The sequence below is a fragment of the Peromyscus californicus genome, unplaced genomic scaffold, assembly GCF_007827085.1.
Source record: "Peromyscus californicus insignis strain IS unplaced genomic scaffold, ASM782708v3 Scaffold_9__1_contigs__length_137607984, whole genome shotgun sequence".
Lineage (NCBI taxonomy): Eukaryota > Metazoa > Chordata > Mammalia > Rodentia > Cricetidae > Peromyscus > Peromyscus californicus.
Genome location: NW_026294617.1, coordinates 7,422,384 through 7,438,546, shown reverse-complemented (window position 1 = coordinate 7,438,546; position 16,163 = coordinate 7,422,384). Strand labels below are relative to the sequence as shown.

At 44.8% G+C, this 16,163-nt stretch overlaps 1 protein-coding gene across 3 annotated transcripts in view; it reads left to right on the top strand.

Moving 5' to 3' along the window:
* Positions 1-12,346, top strand: part of Fndc3b (fibronectin type III domain containing 3B) — a 309,891-nt gene extending 297,545 nt beyond the window's left edge. For all 3 annotated transcript variants that reach the window (XM_052730002.1, XM_052730000.1, XM_052730001.1), the window contains 3 exons: positions 578-744; positions 3,280-3,407; positions 8,588-12,346. In XM_052730002.1, the coding sequence (XP_052585962.1) occupies positions 578-744; positions 3,280-3,407; positions 8,588-8,899 (607 nt within the window). In that variant the 3' untranslated portion in view covers positions 8,900-12,346. The remainder of the gene's footprint in view (positions 1-577; positions 745-3,279; positions 3,408-8,587) is intronic.
* Positions 12,347-16,163: the final 3,817 nt, after the last annotated feature.

Below are 16,163 nucleotides of genomic sequence, written 5' to 3'. Positions count from 1 at the left end.
TCTGCCAGTCAAAACTGCCCAGCTGGTCCCTGCCATTTTTTCTGTTATTTTAATGACCCTGGTGATAATTCTGAACACAGTACTTTTTTTATTTTTGTGTATTTTCTCAGATACATAATCATAGATGTCTTTTTGCCAGCTTAGGAAAGGGCTTTATGAGGTCTTGTATACACAAAGATCAACATTTAAAGGATTTCCTAAACTTCTGTTCTTTGAAAAATCTGAGTAAATAGGCATCTTATTTCTCAAGTGACCAGTGGACAGTAACTTCATTGCCAAGAACATAATCAAAGGTGAGTTACCACTGACCATAATGGAACACTTGAAGATTCTGCTTTTTATCGGTAAATAAAAACATGAACAACAATGTTTCTGAACCGTGGTTGTGCTCTTTGCATGTGCTTTGCTGTTTTCTGTCTATAAACATCCTTGACCAGTGAACTGAAGCATTGCATACAGCTGTCACTTCAGATGGGAGGGGCTTTCTCAGGTAGCCCCGACTTCCCTTGAGTCTTCCTCACAGTTTATCCAAACAAGAAACTCGTGACTAATGGGTTCCACTCCTTTCTCCACCTAGGTTTGTTTCGATCTACAGAGGACCCAGCCACACCTACAAGGTCCAGAGACTGACAGAGTTCACCTGCTACTCCTTCAGAATCCAGGCAGCGAGTGAGGCAGGGGAAGGACCTTTCTCAGAAACCTACACCTTCAGCACAACCAAAAGTGTCCCTCCCACGCTCAAAGGTGTGTGCAAATAGACCCCGCTGCACAGTCCTGGGAGGATAAAATGCATTGAAATCACACGCAGGAAAGTCAGTTATAACCGTAAATGCATTCTTTATATTTCTAATAGCAAGATGAAATCAAAATTTCTCAAAAAAGAAAGCTGTGTGGTGGGATCTGGAGTAAATGTCTGTATGTATGGACTACTGCATTCTGTATAAATGTTTATTGCAAATACTGTACTAGTGAGATAGTCTCGTCCCCCTATGTAATAGACAAGGAACTGATATGAGTGACAGCCTTTGTGTTAGGAATGAGTGAGAGGTAGTTTAAGATAGATTGCCCAAAACGGTTCTCACATCTCCTTCCCTGAAGACACTCAGAGGTTGGCATTCATCTCTGGGTGACTTCGGTGCCTGGAAATTAGAGCCTGACTCAGGTAACATCAGCATTTCCCTGTGGGCACATACCCTCTCCATGGAGGATGCTCTTAGAAACCCATGGCAGTGACCATCAGTGTTTCTCCTGCCGTGTTCGAGGCTTTCCCCTGGAGGACTCAGACCCTGCAGAAGTGCCGTCACAGCAAATACCTAAATCTCCCTCTTTCTCAGGGAGGGGGACAGACCCGCTCTCGCTGGGCCTGCGCTCCAAGTCTGCCATGTCCCCAGTCCTGGGGTTGTGGGTGAGTGGGGGGCAGACTTGCATAGCAGGCCAAACTTGCACGTGGGCTCCTGAGCCTTGTTCCCTTCACCCAGAAGTCATGTTCTTATACAGGTCCCTGGAACTTCTCCTTAGCCAAAGCAGCGTTGTCTCAGCCAGCCATTGCCCAAAGTGGCCCTGATGTTGGGGTGTGTTGTGGGGAGAGGGGGTACTCACTAGGGAGAAGGTCCCTCTGTATTTGCCCCTCAGACAGCTTCCACATGAAGGAGTTGAGGCTCCCTACATCCAGATACAGCATAGAGTCAGTTACAGGACATAGGGGGCCCCCAGAACCTGGGTCACTGTCTGGCCTGGGGTCTGCTGGGTTTGTTGTAACTCCTTCCAAGGCTCGCAGGCACCTTGGTCACTTCTCTGTGTGTCTGTGCCCTGAAGGCATATGTGTGCGATGCCAGGCCTCTGTGGCAGTAACTGCCCAGCCCTTGGACACACCTTTGCCTCTGGGCTTTAGAAAAGACAGAACTTGCAGGGCGTGTGGCGCACACCTTTGATCTCAGCACTGGGTGGCAGGGGCAGGCGGATCTGTGTGATTTCCACCCCAACCTGGTCTGCAGAGAGAGTTCCAGAATAGTCAGGGCTACACAGAGAAAAAGTGTCTTGAAAAAACAAAAACAAGAAAGAAAAGAAAAGACAGAACCTGAGGGTGCTGTGGCTTATTGATTGGGGGCGGGGGTGCCTAGCACGTGTTCAGAGGCAATTGCTACCAGCCTTGAATCTGTCTGACATCAGGAATGCTCCTTGTGCCTTTCAGAGTAATTCTTAGCAAGAGCCACTCTACAGAAGCTTGGATAGCGCAGGGATCCTGTGGTGCTTTTACCTCCCGGGGGCAGGGTCCTTGACACCCCACAACCAGGCTCTTCCTCTGGCTCCTAGGCTGGAGGTCTGTTTAGTGGCCTGGGCAGGGGTTGGGAGGTGTTGATTTTAAGTAACTTACTATAAACTAGTTTAACTTTAAATAGTCATGATAGATCCAGTAGATGAGCAAACTAAGGTACAAATACAGGGCAGGGTTTTAAAGCCTGGGCTGGCTGCTGGCTGGGTCTTCGCTTGGCACACCTATGCCTCCTGTGTTAGTTGGTCACATGCTCGGTTTCTTCCCGTGCCCGCCCCGTACTGTGTTCTTTCCTTCTTTACCTAAGCTTAGAGTCCTTAGGAACAGACTTGATCTCTATTTCCCCACCCCTAAAGTACCTAGCACATGGAAAGTGCTGTAAAAAGCTGACCAACGGCCATGGGAGGGATGGAGGGGGATGCATGGATGGATAGATAGATGGATGGGTGGGTGGATGGATGGGTGCATGGGTGGATGGGTGGGTGGATGGATGGATAGATGAATGGATGGATGGATAGATGGGTGGATGGATGGGTGGATGGATGCATGGATGCATGGATGGATGCATGGATGCATGGATTGATGGATGAGTGGGTGGATGCATAGATGGATGGATGGATGGGTGGATGGATGCATGGATTGATGGATGGGTGGGTGGATGCATAGATGGATGGATGGGTGGTTGGGTGGGTGGGTTGATGGATGGGTGGGTGGATGACAGGTAGGTAGATACCAGATAGATGAATAAATAAGCGAGCTGAGATCCAGGCCACTGTCTCATTAATGAGCTAGTGAGATGTGTAGTGAATAGGCTTCCTGGTCCTGGAGTAACTTCCCTTCCTTGAGGGTTACCCAGCAGGGTTAGCAGGAAGCTGGACAAATAAAGCTCCCTCTCAGGCTGGACATAAGCACCACGGCATTCTCCTGGAGTCTCACTAACAGTGCTAGAAAATGGACTGCTGATGTGAGCCTGAGTTTTGAGCTGGGTGTGTGGTTCTGTATTGCAGCCCCTCGAGTGACACAGTTAGAAGGAAACGCATGTGAAATCCTATGGGAGACGGTACCACCAATGAAAGGCGACCCTGTTAACTACATTCTGCAGGTATTGGTCGGAAGAGAATCTGAGTACAAACAGGTAAGGCCCAGTGTCTGCGCATGGCCCGCTCTTCTGCGTCAGGCTGGCTGCTTGCCTTGAGTTTAAGGGAGGTGGCTAGTAGACCCTAGGGCCTCTGACTCAGAAGCTTGGGGTGCTTCTTGTCACCCTTTAGTATACATACCCATCGTGTGGAAACCTGTTGGAGTTCAAATTCTGGTTTGAGATGGCTAAATGTGGATTCAGGCTCTGCTCCTGGTGACGTGGCCGCCCACTGTGTCAGAGTCAATAGGTCACAGTCAGACAGTGAATTGGGTTTTACTGTTTTTCACACCTCTAAACATCTTACAGAATAACCCTTATCGGGTCACTGACTGTAATGGGTTCAGAAACTAGGGTTTCTTTGAAATCCCCTGGAACAGAGCGACTGCTTGGTGAAGCTGGGACATGATTGTTTACTCCATCAGAAGAGTAAGGTCCGTTCTTCGCTTGGCACTCTTCATAATCCATTGGTATTGAACTCAGGAGGGTGAAGGTGAAGGTCGCCTGTCCTGGAAAATGTTGGCATTGTTTGTAAAGGCTGCTGGGTTTAGCTTTTGAGTCTTCAAATGCACACAAGAGAAGAAAATCTGATTCAGTGAGCGTTTCACTTAAATTGTTTGCTGGTGTTTTGTGTGATAATTTTTAAAATGCTTGTAAACAAAGTGTGCTTAAAATGTCAAAGAAGTTATTGGACATTTTGATACATTTTGTTAATCGGAGCATCAGATAATGACTGAATTGTTTTAATCACATCTTGCACAAACTTTCTTCAGTCTGGCATCTGCCAATATTGATTCCCATGAGCCAGTGATGACATCATACCTCTCACAAGGGAGCGAAGCCGCTGGGCTTCCCTCTCCCCTTCCTGTCTCGTTCTAATCCTGTTACCGTCCCAGAGTCAGTCAGCTCACAGGTGATAAGCTCAGCTTATCAGAAAAGAGTTCTGTCCAGCTAGATTTAGCTGTTAGCCTTGTCCCTTTCCGCAGTGCCAAGGGTGCTAAGCAATGGCTCCCTTTCCTGTTTGACACTTAACAGCGGTTCATTTCTCAACAGGACTTTCATCATACGTTCACTGCTGTGGTTTGAAAACCTTTTGTTCCGTGTGCCATGCTTTTCCACGTATTCTTGGAAAAAATGTTCCGCTTCTCACCGCACAGTGAGTGCTGCTTCTCAGCAGAAGGGCAGCATTCTGTGTTCAGTTTCTGTCCTTGTCCACCATTGTCAGAGTGAAGACTAATCTGTGCAGTGATTTAGATTTCATCAGTTTAGCCTTTCTGAACCCACCGTTCAGTGCTCTATGTTTAGACCCACAGATGTATGAATGCTGCGTCTGATACGATGTCCAATCATGTATTTACCATAGAGTATTTTCTTACTGTCAATGCCATAGACAATTATTACCGAGAACGTAGGACAGCTTTTGTTGATAGAGATGTCCACACATTTCCCACATTTACCAAGAAATGAATAAGGGCAGCAGTGACATGAGGAGCCATGGCTGACACAGCTGATCAGGGACAGTTTGTACTGGGTTCGGGGATTTTGTTGTTTTTCTTCTTTTCTCCCCTTTCCTTTCCCTATTCAGTAAGCATTAGCATGAATGTGGTGTTTTGAGTGTTGCCCTCCCTCATCCTGACATGAGGGAGGGAATGAAGGCTATTTGTCTAATGTGTGGGATAATAGACAGCAGGCTTTGGATTCATAGCGGCGACGCCAAAGCCAATGGGAGGTAATTGTTACTGCGCAGCCGAGCCAGGCTCTTGTGCCGCACCGCACACACCTCCATCACAGCGCTAATCACAGGATCCGCTAACAAGAGGGCTTGGCTGATTCGATTTTAGTTTTCTGAGTCTGGCACACAGTCAGGCACTCAGTAAATGCTTCCTGCATGCATGGAAGAGGCAGTGTCCAGGGAACCGGGTAATTTACACCTGCAGTGGTGTGGAGAACAGTGATGTTGATTCCACTAGACAGGCAGGTCCAGTGCCTTTCCTACCTTGAGTTTGTTTGAGTTCTAGCTTCCCTTTGGTTTGGCTCTCCTTTGTTACCACTGTGATGGGGGCTGGCAGCCTGTTTTAATAACTGCACAGGCATCTATTAACTGCCTACCAAATCCTTACTGACACTTCACTCTGCATTCAAATGTATGTATATGGCTGGCTTTCTGTTAACTGCCTACCAAATCCTTACTGATGCTCACTCTACACTCAAATGCATGTATATGGCTGGCTTTCTGCCACATCAACATTCCAAGCTCAAACTGTTTTTTCAAGAATCTTACATTTTTTTGATGGTGTTACTAGAAAACATTCTTGAAAGGGTGAAGAGTTGTCTATATACATGCACCTCATTGTTGTTTTTGCACACACACACACACACACAAATGCAGAGTTCAGTCCTACAGCAATTCAGCATGCACTGTGCTCAGTGCCCTCCCCGATAGCTATTGTTTAAGGGATTTCAGCAATGCAGCTTCTTGTTCTGAAGCGGAACTCCTGGATTCTTCACTGCAGTTATCTGGGTATTACTTTATGTCCTCCTGTTGGGAGTGAACATTTCAAAATGAGTTTAAAATATAGCACCAAATCAAGAACGAAAATAACCTTTGTAAAAAATAAGTAATTCCACATGTGTGCTTATTTTTGCAAAATTATGATTGGTGACTTCAATAAGAAAATCTTTAATGGAGCATTGCCTCTTAAATTGAGTTGAGGCAGGAGAAGGGGCCCATAATGAGGCCCCTGTCAGAAGGAATCAGAAAAGAGGGATTGAGGCATGGCCAGCCAGTGCCACCTGTGCAGTCTCAACGCCCCTTGGGAAATCACCCTGCACAGGCATCGCCTGGGGCCCCGGTGACTTTATGGCAGCTCGTAAGAACAGCTGGCGCTGGTGGCCACAGGCTGCTGTGCGCACCTGTGTCTTTGAGCTAGCTTTCCTTCAGCTAATTGCTCAAGTGCTGTGAACGAGATCCTCTACAGTTCTCTGAGCAAATGGTTGTCCTGTAAGATAGGGGAGACACAAGGTGACCTAGGAAGGGTCAGTTAGTGCCACTTCCTTTTTAAATCACTCATTAGCCAAACATGTCACCAACTGGGTTTAGTTGCAGCTCCCCACCCCTATCTGTATTTGTTAAACCTAATTTTCATAACATTTGAACGTATTATTTCCTTGACATTTTCACAAATGGCTCTCCACGAAGCCTCCTTCTTTGGCTTCCTCAGCCTCCTGTTAGTTCAGCCTTTTCGAAGCATGGTCATTTCTAAGTAAACTGAGTTTCAAATCCTTAAAATAGTAAGCCTCTTTATGACTGTATTAAGGGTCTAAGAAGCGGGGTGTATCTCAGAATCCCAGGTCTTTAATGGGCAAGAGCAGACTGGTTACACTAATTGAATACTAAAAACACCATCATCAGCTGCATGTGTTTGTTTGTGTTTGGTTGTGTGTTTGAGGATTTGTTTGTTGTTTAGGACAGCCTATCACTCTGTAACTCTGGTGTCTGGAACTACCTGTGTAGATCAGGCTGGCCCCAAACTCACAGAGACCCACCCACCTGCCTCCACCACATGGATGGCTAGGATTGAAGGTGTGTCCCAGCACACTGGACTTCAGTATTAATTTTTAATGTTGAACTGCATCGAAGGATATCTTCAGATAGACAGAACACACAACTCCTGAGAAGTCGACCCTCATAGCACACATGTCTGTCAGAGGACTTGGATCCACATTCTAGAGCAGGCCTCGCCACAGCCTGAGGAACTGTATAAAGGGTCAGTCACAGCCTGAGGAAGGTTGAGAAGCACTGCTCTAGAGAGACCTTCAAGCCAGAGCAGAAGGAGTGCGTGTCTGCACAGAAGAGGTTGCAGAGCCATGGACACAGGAAAGGCCGTGGGGTGCCACTGGTTCGTGCCATTTGGCCGCTGCAGTGATGGACCCTGTGAGGGGTTCGCAGGACCTGGGGCGGGTGGAGCAGCGGGGCAGATGCTGCCGCCTAGCTCTGGCTGGTGCTGTGAGTGCCAGGGTGGTTATCCCCCCCACGGCTTGTAGACCTGCTTTGAGACCCAGCCTTTCTACTTGTCAGTGTTAGCTCTAAAAAAAATGAAAACTTAAATTCTCAGATCTACACAAAAATATCCATAACATCCAAAAAACAAACAAACCAACAAAAAACAAAACAAAAACCTCCCAATTAGGAGCAAATGTCCATGAAAAAGAAAACCAATGCAATGCAGAGTCTAGAAAGAATCCTAAGTCAGTCTATCTGTGTTCCTGTCTCTCTCTCTGTCTCTGTCCATGTGTGTATGTCTCTCTGTGCATGTGTATGTGTGAACTTACACCACAGACAAATCAAGTTGCAGACCTGGAAGTCCGTGAGGTGCTCCCCTCAGGGGATGTATCTTGACTGGGGCTGCAGTGCATGTGTGAGCTGCAGATGTGGTGAACCAGTGGCCTGGGGCAGAGGACAGCGGGAGTGAGGTGCACCACACTCAGACTTTCTTAATACTTTATGAGAGTTGGGGGGGGGGGCATTTTGTTTTGTTTTGCTTTTTTTTTTTTTTTTTTTTTTTTCGTTTTTCGAGACAGGGTTTCTCTGTGTAGCTTTGCGCCTTTCCTGGGACTCGCTTGGTAGCCCAGGCTGGCCTCGAACTCACAGAGATCCACCTGGCTCTGCCTCCCGAGTGCTGGGATTAAAGGCGTGCGCCACCACCGCCCGGCCTTGTTTTGCTTTTTGACACTCGAGTGTGAACTCCATAGATCACGTGTCACGGTGTCCAAAGATTAGGTGTGTCTGATAGCCAGTTGTCAGAAAGAAAGGGAATGAGAGATGTGGTGTTTTGTTACCAGGGTCAGTGATTATTACTTCAGTTTACAGCATGAATTTGTCTGGAGACGGTCGAGCTGTGGGTGCTAAGCCTCTTCTAATAGACGACCTGCACTGTAGAAGCATAGCTTTGTATATCTGTATCACTTAACACATTAGGTACATCCACTTCTGGCAAAGTCAGGTCATTGGATTTTATACTGCACTTTGTTCCAAGTAAGCGGGGTTCCATAAGAACATAATTGCTGTTGTTAAGGGTTTATTTGAACAGGTATCCATAAGGCTCCGGGTGTACACGGTATTTTCTGTGGCAGTCACAATGTTCTGAGTTCCTCATCTTTAATTTTCCTTTTTTTTGAAGGTGTACAAGGGAGAAGAATCCACATTCCAAATCTCAGGCCTCCAGAGCAACACAGACTACCGATTCCGTGTGTGTGCATGCCGCCGCTGTGTGGACACCTCCCAGGAGCTCAGTGGAGCTTTCAGCCCCTCTGTGGCCTTTGTGTTACAACGACATGAGGTCATGCTGGCAGGCGACATGGGGAGCGTGGACGATCCCAGAATGAAGGGCATGATGCCTACTGATGAACAGTTTGCCGCCCTCATAGTGCTGGGCTTCGCGACCTTGTCCATTCTATTTGCCTTTATATTACAGTACTTCTTAATGAAGTAAACCCAGCAGACTAGAGGTCTGAGTGGAATGCCACATTTTAATACACATTTACTCAGAGCCTTCCTTTTTAAGCCTTTTGTTCTTTGATTTATATACTTCTCTTGTTTTACAGATTTAGCTAGGGGAAACAGTCAGTGTTTGCCTGCACCAATTTGAGATGCAAAACTAGGAAGAGGTTAAACTGGATTTAAAAATAATAATAATCAATAAATAAAAGAAGAAATAAGAAGAGGAGAAGGGAGCAGAGGAAAGCACCAGCCACCAAGAGCTAGTGTGCCCAGTGCCCAGTGTGCCCTGTGAGCGCAGTGTGCCCAGTGAGCGCAGTGTGCCCAATGCCCAGTGAGCGCAGTGTGCCCAGTGCCCTGTGAGCGCAGTGTGCCCAGTGAGCGCAGTGTGCCCAGTGCCCAGTGTGCCCAGTGAGTGCAGTGTGCCCACTGAGCGCAGTGTGCCCACTGAGCGCAGTGTGCCCAGTGAGCGCAGTGTGTCCAGTGCCCAGTGTGCCCAGTGAGCACAGTGTGCCCAGTGTGCCCTGTGAGCACAGTGTGCCCAGTGAGCACAGTGTGCCCAGTGCCCAGTGAGTTTATGTTTTCAAGCTTTCCACTATGCTTCTATTCTGTTTCCACAGATGTCTTTTGCAAGTCTTGATTTTTTTGTGTGTTCCAGTTTAGTAATTTATATTCACAGTCACTTGTTGATCGTCTCTGTCTGTAAACAGAATCACAGTGTATGGAGTTCAGGGCTGGGATTTCGCTGTTGTCAGAGTGGTACCACACAAGAACATACAGAACATGTGTGCCTTCGGCTGAGGCCACCTAGACCATCCTATCATCACTCAGTTATGTAACTGTTTAGCTCATCGAAATCAAAGTGTGTACTTTAATCTAAATGTGTTACTACTCTGTATCCCTTATGATTTTAACACTATGAGTTGCCTGTCTAAGAAATCACATAACCAAATTTGCACCTATAAGTGATGGAGCATTGTAGATCCCCACACGGTCCGTAGCAGTAACTTTAAGAGGGCATTGTGCAATAGTTAGTTGTTTCCTGTCCAGCTACTTTAAGAGCTGCTTTAACTTGCCTGTCTGTCTTTGTATATAACTACTTCTAATCTAATCACTAGAGTTATTATATTCTGTTATGTTTGACGTCAGAATTGTGTGACGAGAACTCATGGCAGTTGAATGCCTCACAGTTGTGAGCTGTCTCCTTCCATGCTGGCCCATTCTTTTTGACAGATTTGCCTTTGGCTGTCCTTCGGAGTATCAGTGAAGTGGATGAAGTTCCACACCTTAGTTCAGTGCCCGTAAGACTAATGCAGCAGTAGCTACATTCTCACTGATAGAGCCCATGAGGGAACGCCTGCATTTGTCCTTCTGTTTCTTTGGGCTTGATCCGGCCACATGTAGAGAGGGAGTGCTAACTGGCTGTAAGCACAGTGTGTTTGGGGCCGAAGAGCCTACAAGATTCTCTCCTGGGTCTGTCACTCACTTGCTCTGTGACCTCTCTGTGCCTGTTTTCCCATGCATGAGAAATCAGATCAAATCAAATCAAATCAAATGGGGATTCAGTATCTGTAAGTGCTTTGAGACCTTGGATCCACCGGTGCTATTGGAGTGCAAGTGTTATCTCGCATGTTCATGTAGAGTCGTGAGATAATCAGTTCTAACCCAGAGTCATCGGATTACTCACATGAAGTCCACGATGTTCGAGTACCTCAGGGACACGTAAGAGCTGGAGGTGCAACTGTATCCAAAGGGAGCGACAGACACAGCCGATCCCCGCGCTCGTGGTTGTTTGTATATTTTTGCTCCTTGGTTTTTCTTGATCATAGCTGTTTGTTCTTGGTCTGTGTTGTCTATGATGCAGTAAGTACCCTGTACTAGCTTATGATATTCCCATACCAAAGTCATGGGGAAACCAACATTATTTTGTTTTGGGTTTATTTATACTATATTCTGCATACAGTACTTTAAATGCCAATTACAGTGCAATCTTTATTTATTGTAAAAATTTTTAAATGTACTTATGTACTAATTTGCTCTCATAGCATGTTATATTTTGTGTGTTTTATACTTTTGTAATTTTAGGTCAGTTTTGTTCCCTGGCAGCATCTGTAGTATTAACCTTCTGACATTTTCTTGTGTTTTTAAAGATAAGAAGAGCATCTAACTCATTAAATGCCAAAAAAAAAAAAAATCCCATTATCAGTGATTGAAAGGTTTACATGTACCCAGAACACCATAATCATCTCTCGGAAGAGTGCTAAGATCAATGCATTATCGTGTGCCTATATCGATGTAGTTAAGTACTAGAGAGCTCTGTATTTTGTTATTGACTATAATAATTAGTGTAATTAGACTTGTAAACTGATGGTATCAAGGTAAATATATTTTTGCCAAAGCTCTGGCCTTCAGAAACTCATCTTTCATCTAAATGTGTCGTGTGACCCACTGTGACATTACATCTGCATTTTCTGAGACAATTGTAAGCAGGTGAAAGCAAATTCAGTGGACTAATTTTTCAAGCTATTTGTGGGGAGAGTCTTCTGGAACACTTCAGCACTGCTGCTGTAAATGATCCCCTGGATCGGTTGAATGGTTTTAAAGGAAATAATATTTCCAGCCAAAATCTCTGTGAACGTTTGCTCTTCCAGAGAGTTCCATGCCCCGTGACCATCAGAAAAGCTGAAGTGTGGCACACGAGCAGACAGCACTTTATTCTATTGCTCTCCACTACTTGTTTCCATTATGTCTCTTCAGTCAGGAAGTTATTCCTCCACATGGCACTATTTTGTATCACAAGTCTGTATATGTGCTGTGGATAGATAACTCTATGTATTGCTGTCACAAAGGAGCAGTAAGAGAAAGAGTCCTGTTAACCTCCCTCTACCCTTTGCCATATGTAGGATGAGTGAGCGGCTTTCTGATGCTCTGATGCTTCTCTGTATGTCACACGCATCCCTGACACAAGAAATCCAGTCATCTGAAGCAAACCGCCCTTTGTCCTCAAAGAAAATGTTTAACAAGAAAACTTTTTTAAAGGATATTTTGCATATTATCTGCCTTGTTCTTATCAAACTTGAGATGTTGACATTTTCTAGCCCTGTTTCTTTGGCTACAATCATGCAGTATTTGTGTCAAAATTGAAAAGTGCCCTAATAGAATGTGTTTGAATGTTATCCTTGCACAGTTCTTTAAATTGAAAGATGAAATGTTTTACCTCACTGTTGGACATACATTCCAAGCTTTTCAACTTTAGGAGAAAAAAATAATCATGTTTTCCTGTCTTGTAAATTTTAGATTATTTCATATACGTTGTATTAAAACTGCCATATCAATTTTAATGTATAGATTTTGCAAATACTATGCTATATGTAATACCTAACTGTATCTGTAGTGTATATGTAATATATTTATGCCCAATAAATGTTTTAATTCTTTCTGATTTAAGTAGGTTTATTCAGCCTTGAATAAGATTACTTTTATTGTTGCTCCTCTTAAATACTTAACATCCCCAAAGGTCCAGTTTAAGTATCCTGAGCAGCCAGGCAGGCGAGGCCAAGCAGGTAACGTAGTACAAGATACTTTCTGACGCCTGTCTCGTGGCTGAGGTCTTGCAGGAGCACCCACTTCGGTCTCGTCCCTGCTATCCCAAAGTAACTCAGATTCCAGGATACTTCTTTAGTCGGTCTCCTGCCTTAATACTTCATCTGTAGCCAAAAGTCAGGAGTGCAGGTCTGCCTGCAGCACCCAGTCCTGGGTGTTTCCTGCTCCATGATGAACTCACACAGTTTTGAACCCCTTCCTTCTCTGGGTCTCACTCAGCAGCAGCAAGAACCTAGTGTTGTCCTTCAGGAGGCTACAGGAAAGAAGAAACCACAATAGGTAAGGGGTTAAGCTGGTGAGGAACAGAGCCTGGTGATATGTTCATCATTATGGTTAAGTTGTTTCACTAGTAATCCCCCGCCCCTGGGGGAGAGTGTGTGCAAAACCTCCCTTTCTGTGTCATGACTGAAAAGTGACAAGTTGAACAAGCCATCAAATGTTACATGGACCTGACTGACACTGCAGAAAATATAGTAAAGGATTTTTTTTTCCCATAAGAACAAGAGCATGGGTAAAAAGGTTATTCATAGTAGAAGTTTGGAAACCAGACCAGGGAATGCAAAATCTCTATTCGTCAAGATGGAAAATAAGCACCAATGGAAAGTCAGTGCTAATTCTCGGTGCAGAATGTCCTGAAGGCAGAAAAACTGATGGCTGTGTCTCCCCATGGAAGTGAGGGTAAAGAATAGAAAGGGTTGAAAGCTGCTTAGCTCTATAATATCTCCACCCCTTTTACATTGCCTCTTCCATACCCTCGCCACAGCCTAGAAGTTTATCCTCAGGAGTCAAAACTTGAAGTCCCTGCCTGGGGAGTAATGACCTGGAGCTGAGAGGGAGGGTGCCATGCAAAATGAAACCTGGTGAGCAAAGCCATATGGAGTCTCTGGGGGATCTAAGTTCTTCAGTAAAGTGCCTCGGTGGCTTTTAAATCTTACGTGCATGACGACGTTGCCTGGGAAGCTTTTCCTGATCTCTGCACTCATAGATTAAAAAAGTCCTGACTGGAGTGCCAGTGGTTTTGAAGATCTCCAGCTAATGGCGCTGCATGGCTGCATGGAAGCCCACTTCCCCATTTCAGCGGCCGGTTGTGCCAGTATTTAGTTCTCTGTCCTAATCAAGGGCAACCTGATAGCTGGTAGAAGCTTCTAGCATGGATGAACAAACCCCCAAACAGCAACTCATAAGAGCCCGCTAGGGAGAACATTGAAAACCTAAATTACTGTCTCCAGAGAGAGGAGAAAAGGTATAATGTCTGTAACCTAAAGATGAACAGCAGCAAAACTAAACTGAAGAGCAAGAAAAGTCACCTTGGAGATGAGAATTTTTGGAGGGAAAAGGAAAGCCAAAAGTGAAGTCTTCGAGAAAACAGAGAAGGGTCCGACCGGGACATCGCGGTGCGCATTTCAGAGTCTCCGGGAGGGAAGCGAGAGGGAAGGAGCGCCTTCCGTGAGCTTCCAGAATGAGCCACGAGGCCTTCGTCACAGAGACAAGGGAGGTTTCCCTCAACTGTGGCAGCCAGGAAACTCTAGAGCCAGGGAAATCTCCAACAATGCAGGAAATCAGGCCCCGTGGAGGAGTTAGGGTCTGAGTGGCTTTAGACTTCTGCAGGACTGTGCTGGAAGCCGGATGGCAGAGCCACCATTAATTCCAGACTGTAGGATGGCCCACCTTAACGAAACAGTATGAAGTGTGAAGATGGCATTTTAGAAATGCAAGGTCTCAGATTTGCTCCAATGTACCCTTCTTCTGGGAGTTTCTGCAGCATGTGGTCTGCCCTGTAATTGAAAGCAGGAAAAGGGGATCTTAGGATTTCACCCCATACTTCTCCTTAGGGCCCATATTTGCTTTCTGGCCTTTGCTGCAAATGGATTTATACCCTCTCCACTCCCAGTTACCCTAAGTATGACTGTAAATGCCAACACTTTCATGTTAGAGTTGTAGACTGAAGGGTCAGATTCAAGGCCATTGGAGGCTATGCGTGCCTCGAGCTGGGGAGGAGTGCAGATGGACAGGGCTTGAGTCCTCTGTTAACTGCAGCATATGGCATGTTATCTGGCTAGGTAATAGAAGGCACAAGAGCCTTGTTGACTTGAATTCCACTAATTTGACAGGGAAAAGTTTATGTAACAATAACATGGTCCATACATTTTCTAACATAGCCCATATTGTTTTGCCATGGTGTGTTTATTATTTGGGGAGCTTGTTTTTTTGTTTGTTTCAGTAAAAGGAGTTTTTTTTTCTTTAGTATTTTTAGTGTAAAAAGGCTGGATGTGTTAGTTACACGTCTCACTGCTGTGATGAAATTCCTGACAAAAGCCAGTTAGGAAGGAAGGGTGAAGACTCTACTTTAGCTCTTATATCTAAAGCAAGGGAAATTCTAGCGGCTGGGAAGGCGTGCAGCGGAACACAGCAGCAGGAGCTCACATTGCATCTGCAGTCAGGAAGCAGAGAGACGTCGGCTGGTGCTCAGCTCACTTTGTCATCTTTTATTCATTTTTACCCAGCACATGGCATGGTGCTGCCCACATTTGGGGTGGGTCTTGCCCACACTGTTAAAGCTCTCTGGAAACACCCTTAGAAACATACCCAGGGATTTGCCTTCAGAGTGATCCTATCACCTTGACAATGAAGATTAGCATCACAAAATGAATAGATTTTTCTTTTTTTTGTACAGCTCCCCAGGAAAGTCATGCTATATTAATAGAACAAATGATCTTTTTAAAAACATGACCACCTCTACAGGCATATAGTATTTGACAAAAATTCAAGTAATTCACAATAAAAATATTAAGCTAGAAAACCTTTATAGTCAACCTGATAAAGAACATCTCTCTAATACTCACAATAAACATGGTACTAGAGACCCACCCCACCCCCGGGCAGGGGGGAAGGAGGTCAGGACTATTGATTCTTGCTTCCTATTCAGCATTGTACAGAGTGTCCTAGTGGAGGTGATTAAACAAGTAAAGGCACAGGTGCACATGCGTGAGTTCAAGCAGCAGCACCAAAAAAAGGAAAAGGTTACAGACTGGAGAGGATACAGATACGGTGTTTACTGTTGACAGGAATGTAGCAAATCTTAAAGAACGTACAAAGAAAGTGTCAAATAAGTTGTACAAAGGTTTCAAGACATGATTTTCATAAAAAAGAATTACATTTCTCCTAGGCTAGTAATGAGCTATACAAAAATATGAAGCTAAGTAAATAAATCCATCTATTTACTTAGTAGTGTGAAAGAATAAAATGCTTGACAATACGTTAAATAAAAGAAATGCAATACTTCTGTAGCAAAACTGAAGAAAACTTAGAGCTCTATGGAAATGGAAATTTTTGTTTATAAGTTAAAAATCTTAAGATCACAAAGATACTTTCTCAATTGACTGAAATCCAGTCCCTGTGAGAATGCCATGTGGAAAAATGATAATCTGATTTAAAATCCCTGTTGATACTCATGAACCTTAAAGCAGTAAAAAAAAAAAATCTTGAAAGACAATAAGAAAGTTGGAAGAGTTAACACTTCCTAATTTCGAAACTCACTACAAAGATACAATAATAGAGATAGCCTGATGCTATCATAAAAACAAAAACTTAGGTAACTGGAATGGAAGTGGAAGTCCAGAAATTAACCCCTGTAATTCCAACAGCTTTTTTATAAG